Source organism: Penaeus monodon, chromosome 18 (genome assembly GCF_015228065.2).
Source record: "Penaeus monodon isolate SGIC_2016 chromosome 18, NSTDA_Pmon_1, whole genome shotgun sequence".
NCBI classification, from domain to species: Eukaryota; Metazoa; Arthropoda; class Malacostraca; order Decapoda; family Penaeidae; genus Penaeus; species Penaeus monodon.
The window spans coordinates 19,625,231-19,632,730 of record NC_051403.1 but is presented as its reverse complement, the minus strand read 5'-3'; the positions used below and the strand labels follow the sequence as shown (position 1 = coordinate 19,632,730).

At 53.7% G+C, this 7,500-nt stretch overlaps 2 protein-coding genes across 2 annotated transcripts in view; both read right to left on the bottom strand.

Moving 5' to 3' along the window:
- Positions 1–4,644: 4,644 nt before the first annotated feature.
- Positions 4,645–6,662, bottom strand: LOC119584315 (serine-rich adhesin for platelets-like; the record flags this gene model as incomplete). Its single annotated transcript, XM_037932861.1, is given in 1 exon segment — positions 4,645–6,662. A coding segment is annotated over 1 exon segment (1,875 nt), but the record flags the coding sequence as incomplete, so codon positions are not given.
- A 253-nt stretch (positions 6,663–6,915) lies between these two features.
- The window catches only part of LOC119584660 (polycomb complex protein BMI-1-like), a gene marked incomplete at its 3' end in the record, with an annotated part of 45,877 nt that continues 45,292 nt past the window's right edge, over positions 6,916–7,500 (bottom strand). Inside the window, 1 exon segment of the mRNA XM_037933336.1 lies at positions 6,916–7,494. Within this exon segment, the coding sequence (XP_037789264.1) occupies positions 6,916–7,494 (579 nt within the window).

Here is a 7,500-nt window from a genome sequence, read left to right as displayed (position 1 = left end):
CTGCCTGCTTCCTTCCACTGACAAAGCAACATTTCTTAAACAAGATTTTGGCATCACGAGAAAACAAGAAAAAATACAAAACAACAAAGACAGAAGTAAGAATAGAAACGAAACAAATACACTTTCTTTGAAACACAACAATTATACTTCCTTTTCTTAAAATTTCCTAAAACAGAAAAAAAATTGCTTTTATTTTTACAATCACCGTTCATTGTTTTGCTTAAACACATACAATCGTCTGTTTAATTGCTTCCCTCCACACAATCGAAGAAAAAGATGACACGGAGGGGGGGAGAGGGGTAAATACATCGATATACATTCCACACACTAACTGACAAGTGTACCCTATAATTTGTACATTTATATCTATCATGTATGTAACCCTTTGATTAAATTTGACCGTCGGACCTCGTCAGACCAACACACTGGGATGCCCACGACTGGGGGGAGGGGAGGGGGGAGAAGGAGGAAGAAGGGGGAAGAGGAAGAGGAGAAAGAAGAGGAAGGGGAGGAGGAGGAGGAGGAGGAGGAGGAGGAGGAGGAGGAGGAGGAGGAGGAGGAGGGGGGAAGAGGAGGAGGAGGAGGAGGAGGGTGGGAAGAGGAGGAGGAGGAGGAGGGTGGGAAGAGGTGGGGGTGTGTGGGTAGATTTGGGGTAAGTATGTGGTGGAGGTTGGGGTGGGGAGGGGGGTGGGGAGGGGGTAGGGGAAGGGGGAGGGGCGTGGTGGTGGGTGGAGTCGAAGAGGTAGAAAGGAGGAAAGTGGGCGTGGCATTTCTCGCTCCTCCTTCGGATACAGAAAGTTTAGGAGGCTTCACTGGGTGTGATTTGGACGTGGGGGGAGGGAGGGGGGATTGGAGGGGTAGTGATGGAAAGGGAAGAAGGGAGCAAGGGAGGAGGAAGAGGTGGGTGGGAGGAAGGGAGGGAGGGGGAGGATGTCTCGTCCAGTTCCGGCCAAGGTACCTTGCCCCTTTCTCTTGTTTTATCTTCTCTCTCTCTGTCTCTGTCTCTGTCTCTGTCTCTCTCTCTCTCTCTCTCTCTCTCTCTCTCTCTCTCTCTCTCTCTCTCTCTCTCTCTCTCTCCATTCTCCACGCCACCCACCAACATCTCCAAACTGATCAAGGCATTTCTGTAACTATCATTCACACACACACACACACACACACACACACACACACACACACACACACACACACACACACACACACACACACACACACACACACACACACACACACACACACACACACACACACACACACACACACACACACACAAGTACAGTTTCCACCCCACAAAGGGGCGGGAAACGCAAGCAACCGCCACCGCTTCTGACTGGCGCATCATCCCCGCGCAAGGGACAGCGAGACGGGAGACTTCCGAGAGGAAAAGAGGTAGCATCTGTTCTCGTGACAATGTTTTCCAAACTCCAAGATTTGGGTGAGTGACTGGGCGGGTGTAAGGGAGTGTGTGTGGAAGTGAGTGTGTGGCTGTGAGTGTGTGGGAGTGGGAGTGGGAGTGGCATAACAAAGTGTGAGTGTGGCTGTGAGTGTGTGTGAGTGTAAGCGTGAGTGGCATAATAAAGTGTAAGTGTGAGTGAGTGTGGCTGTGAGTGTGTGTACGTGTAAGTATGAGTATGAGTGTAAGTATGAGTGTAAGTATAAGTGTGAGTGTGGGAATGAGTGTGTGTATATGTGTGTAATTACATGTGCATTTGTGTTTACATGTGCGTGTGCATATGTCTCTAAACTACATGGGCATCTGTTCATGTTTTTCCATATGTGCTCATATTTATACACATACATCAATACCGCATATCTATAAGCATCATGTATGTACGTCTTTTTTTTTCTTTTCTTTTTTTTAAATACACGTCGCACGTACGTAACGGACATGGCCAAGTACACCCAACACTTCCGTTCCTTTCGCCGTCCTTGGTTCACTCACGCACAGCATCCCACGCATGGCACACAGATGGCAATCACATAAATAATAATAAAGAACTTCTATTGGATACAACAACAATGTGTGTTGAGTGATAAGTTCTGAAACAGTAGATCTTAATTAATTACACTGAAAAAGGAACAACAACTTAACGAAGGGAGGGGGGAAGGGGGGAAGGAAGGAAGGAAGGAAGGAAGGAAGGAAGGAAGGAAGGAAGGAAGGAATGGAAATCTTGAGAAGGGATGGAGAAAGAGAGAAGAGAGGATGGAAGAGAAGAGAAGAAGAAAATAGAAGAGGAGAGAGGGTGAGCAAGAGAGAGGAGAGGAGAAAGAAAGAGAAGAGAAGAGAAGAGAAGAGAAGACAGAGAAGAGAAGAAAAAAGAAGCGAAGAAGAGAAGAGAAAAGAAAAGACACTAAGAGGAGACGAACAGCGTCAAGAAGATAAAAGAAGAGAGAAGTGAAGATGGAAGGAGAAGAGAAGAGGAAACAGAGAAATAAACAGAGGAAGAGGACAGACAAGAGGCGAGAAGCATCAGCATGGTCGAGAAAAGGCTGGTTACATATGACATAGAATTTTTTTTCAATATAGACCTACTTAAACTACCTATGATAATGCTATAGTTTTATGTACACATTTTACAAACAATTACTCGAAAGAATTTTTTTTTCTATTTTTTTTTTCTTCTTTATTGTAGTTCTTTGGTAGTCCCGTCGTAGGCCTATTAAAGCCTACGAAAATTGGGAAATATAAAATGGAGAAGCTGTTTGAATTAAGCATCATTATCACCATCAACATCATCACCATCATCATCATCATCATCATCATCATCATCATCATCAAATCACAAAAAAAAAATACCAACAAATAGACCAACTACAATAATATATATATATATATTTATATATATAATATACATAACTAATACAGTAAGAGTGATGATAAATTAATGCCAGTGATTTCTTTTCATTTGCCCTGTTTGTTTACTTGTTTCCGTTTCGCTGTCGGTCGGGAAACGTCGGAGGAGCACTCGAGAATCACCCTTTTTATCATCACCATAAATAAAAACATCTTATTTGTTTACGTATCGCAAATCGACTGGTTTTGCTGATTAAAGAAAACGGCAAGGTTTCCGTTTGAAGCTAATCCAAATTAAAGCCAGATCAGAAAGGTAGAAATTAATAAAACAGTTGGTTTGTAAAACAAGAAAAGAAGAAAAGAAACAAATCATTTAGTTCTTATGCGACTAAATATCTAATCTCTATATCACCATTTTGTTCTGTGGATCAAAGTTTTCCACTACTTCTAGTTTTCCTTCTTAATCATTATTTCTCTCTTTCGTAAAAGTTCCACGTAAGAATGATCCTCTTTGAAGAATCCGAAAAAAGTCTCGCTCCCGTTAAGCACTGAAGAGGGGGAGGGGTGGGGGTGGGGGGTAACGAGGTAGGAGGAGGAGGAGGAGAGGAGGGACAGGGGGGAAGGAGGCGCATGTGTGAGGCAAAACGCAGGTTCTTTGCTTCCCTTTCGGCGAGCCCTTTGAAGTGTTTTCTCTTTTTTTTTCTAAAATATTATTTACCTACATAGCACTTTTAAGTCGAGGTCCGTCTTTATCCTCTGTAAGAGGAATCCTCTATTTGTATTTGGCGACAAAAGGGGGGAAAAAAATTCCATTTTCCTCGCCCCAACTTTGTGGTTCTTTTCTTTGACTTCACTCGTTAGGCTGAACCTTCATTTGCCTCGAAGATTCGTTTTATATTTCACTTTGTCACTGGTTTTCAAGCCTCGTTTTCACTGCCACCTTCCCTGCCTCCTTTCCTTCCCTCCCTCTCCTTCCTCCCTCCCCCTTGCTGCACCGGCGCCTCCAGAGCCGCAACGCCTTCGAGGGGGACTGAGAACTGAGCCAAGGCGATACTTCCTTCTCGGTCTCTTAGGCTCGTTCTCTTGTTTTTCTTCTTTTTTTTCACACACAAGTCACCATAACGAGAAGCCTTTAGCTGCACGTAACTATGGACAAACGACGTGCTCTGCTTCCCCGCCCTCCGTTCGGCGTCCAACACAAGCCCGCACGTACGCACACTTTCGTATCTCTCCTTGTGTCTTCTCTCTTGCTCTCTTCTCGTATTCCTCCGTTTTGTTGTGTTCTTCTTTGTCGCCTCGAACCTTTCATTTGTTTTCCCATATTTGTACAAGCCGAGTTCCTGTGGTTGGTTGAAGGCAAGAAGAGAGAAGGGAAGGGAAGAGTCAATTCACAAACGGCACTGGAGGGCACCGAGCGTGGCACTCAAGAGTGTATCAACCGCCAGTGGCACTTTTGGGCACTCGAGATTCAGTGTGTTTGTGTGTGAGTGTATGCACGTGCGTGTGTGTGCGTGCGTATGTGTGTGTGTTGAGAGATCTTCAAAACAATGTCACTTCCCTTCCATATTTTTTTTTTGTTCTTGTCTGAATGTCTTCATTCATTCATAAAGCGGTATATTTTCATCTTTGTACACTCGACACTCAATGCTCGAATAATTATTTGCTTTACAACTGCTTTCATATACTTTTGTCACTATTTCACACACATACGACTGAAACTTCAGATTTTCTTTACTAATGCTATATATATATATATATTTCATTTTTGCATTGTTTAAATCAGTAGCTACAGATATAGAAAATATTTATATCACTTCCAGTCCTCTTTTTTCCTGTAGCCATGACATTTCGGTGATGCGAGTAGACATCACCTGAAAACGAAGCCATCGCGATGACCCGGAGGAAAACAGAAGCAAAAGCCGTCGGCTTCGTCTGGAATTCACTTGCACTGTCAGCCGGCCGGCCGCGCCTCGAGGGCGGTCGAGGAGAGAGCCTATTTGACCGCCGAGTTTATCGTGGCCGCGAGGGACGAGGCGGCCAGCGAGTTGGCGGCCATCTTCTCGTGCAGGGATCTCGTGAGGCTCTCGATTCTGCTGATGGACTCCGAGGACTTTCTGGAGCTCATGCCGAGGCCCGAGAGGCCGCTGGTGATGCGCGACTCGGACTGCTGGCGGAGCAGCGACGGGTTGGGGATCTGGCGCACGCTGGTGTTGGTGGCGCGGATGCTCTGCGAGGACGAGCACGACTTGGGCGCCGAGGACACGCTGCTGAGGGAGGGCGCGCCCGACGCGGGGCTGGAGGCCGAGCTCGTCTTGTACGAGGAGCCCAGGAGCGAGGACGAGCTCTTGGTGATGGTGGTGCTCGAGGAGGACGCGGGGGAGCCCGAGGAACTGACACTGTTCATGTAGCTCGAGGCCGAGGAGGTGGGGTTGGAGGAGGAGGAGGTGGTGGTGGTCGTGGAGGTGGTGTTCGTCGCGCTCGCGTTCGACTTGAGGTTGTTGCTGTTCTGCTTGAGCTTCTGCTGCAGGTGCTGCCGCCGCACGAACTCCGCCAGCTTCTGGTTGGTGATCTTGAAGACGGGGTCGCCCGTTCTCTCGGGGTAGTCCTTGTCGCCCTTGCCGCCGCCGCCGCCGCCGCCGCCGCTGGAGGAGGCGGTGCCGTTGGTCTTGCTCACGGACACCGACGGGATCTTGAGCGACGCCGTCAGCGACGACTTGTGGATGGTCGTCCGCAGGCTGCCGTGGCTGCTGGCGCTGGCCTTGCTGCTGATGATGCTGCCCGCCGACTTGTGGCTGCCGTGCGACTTGGTGCTCGAGCTGCGGGAGTGCGACACGTGCGAGCCGCCGTTCACGCTGGACTTGGCCGCGTGGTGGTGCATCTTGCTGGTGGCCTTCGTGGGCGTGTTCTTGGACGGCTTGTCCTGCAGCGCCGTCGTGATGGGGCTGATGGTCAGGGTGTCGCCCGACCCGTTCACGAAGCTCAGCGACTCGCTCACCTTCAGGCTCTTCAGCACCTGCTCCTGCGCTCTGGCCTGCGCCTCGGCCTGCGCCTGCGCCTGCGCCTGTGCCTGCGCCTGTGCCTGCGCCTGAGCCTGTGCCTGCGCTTGGGCATGGGCCATGGCCAGCTGCAGCTGCACCGCCGCGTGTGACAGCGTCATGAGGTCGCTGAAGGCCACGGCGTGCGGCGTGACGGGGCCGGGCACGATGGGCGGGTGCGTCCAGTCGATGGGCAGCGCCGGCCGGCTGATCTGCGCGGCGGTGGCGGCCGCCTGCGCCGTCGACGTGGGCGACGCCGTGCACGCGGGGCTCTGCTTCAGCTTCTTCGACTTGTTGCTCTGCGTGATGGACAGGATGGTCTGCGTGCCCTGGCCGCGCGCCGTCCGGCCCGCCTTGCCCCCCGACGGCGGCGACTCCAGGCTCTCGCGCTGCGCCCGCGCCTCTCTGACCGTGCGGGCGTGACGGGACAGGTCGAGGGCGCCCACCTCGTCCCGCTCCTCCTCCAGCTCGGCCGCCTCCTCGTCGTCGTCCTCGTTGTCGGTGAAGACGTAGCAGTCCTTCCTGAGCTTGCGCTCGCCCTTCAGCTTGCGCGTGAGGTTGATGGGCGTCTCGTCCGTCTGCACGAGCTTGGACGCCGAGCCGGAGGGCGGCCCCGCATCCGCCTCGGCCGACTCCGCGCTCACGTTCAGGTCCGTGTCCTTGTCGTCGCTGTCCGGGGGCTCGCTGGCGCTCGTCTCCGTCACGTCGATGGCGCTGTCCTCCTGCTCGTCGTCGGCGCAGTCCTTGGCCGCGGGCGCGCTGCCGCCCAGCCGCCCCGCGTCGCCGGAGTCGCCCTCCGCCGAGCCGTCCGCGTCCCCGTCCGCGTCGCCGTCCGCGTCCCCGTCCGCGTCGCCGTCGCCCTCGGGCTCCGTCTCGTGGCTCGTGTCCACCTCCAGCGGCGTCTCCGAGTCGTGGTCGACGACCAGGTCGTTCGACTCCTTCGACGCGTCCAGGTCCTCCGACGCGTCCATCTGCTCGTGGCTCTCCTCGTGGCTCTCCTCCGCCGGTCTCCTCCGGCGCCTCCTCCGCCGTCTCCTCCGGCGCCTCCTCCGGCGTCTCCTCGGGGCCCTCCTCCTCCGCCGCCTTCTCGCCGGCCTCCTCTTCCTCCTCAGGCACCTCCTCCTGCGCCTCCTGCGCTCCTCCGCCCTGCACCTCCTCCTGGGCCTCCTCGTGAACCTCGTGGTTCTCTTCCTCCATCTCCTCCCCTGCTTCCTCTCCCGCCCTTTCCCCCGCTTCGCCCTGTTCTCCTGCCTCGTCTTCATCCGCTCCTCTGCCTCCGCCCGCCTCGCCTTCGGCCACGACGCCCCCGCCCTCGTCCACGTCCTCGTGGTGGAGGTCGATGTGCGTGTGGACGGGCTGGTCCTCGAGCTGGTAGTGGTCGCCCTCCTGGCCGCGGCCGCCCTCGGGGGTCTCGGGCGGCGTGGGCGGCCGCGTGTGCAGCGACGGCTGGTCCTCGGGCGGCAGCGCCGTCGAGGCGTCGTCGGCGCTCTCCAGGCGGGAGATCTTCTCGGGGGGCTCCGGGCACTCCTCGGCGGGGAACGCCTCCTCGCCGTCCGCCGCCGCCGCCTGCGCCTCCTCCTGGGCGGCGAGCGCGGCCGCCTGCGGCTTCCGCTTCTTCACCTTGCGGGTCGCCACCACCTGGAAGCTCAGCTCCATCGGCGACTCCTGCAA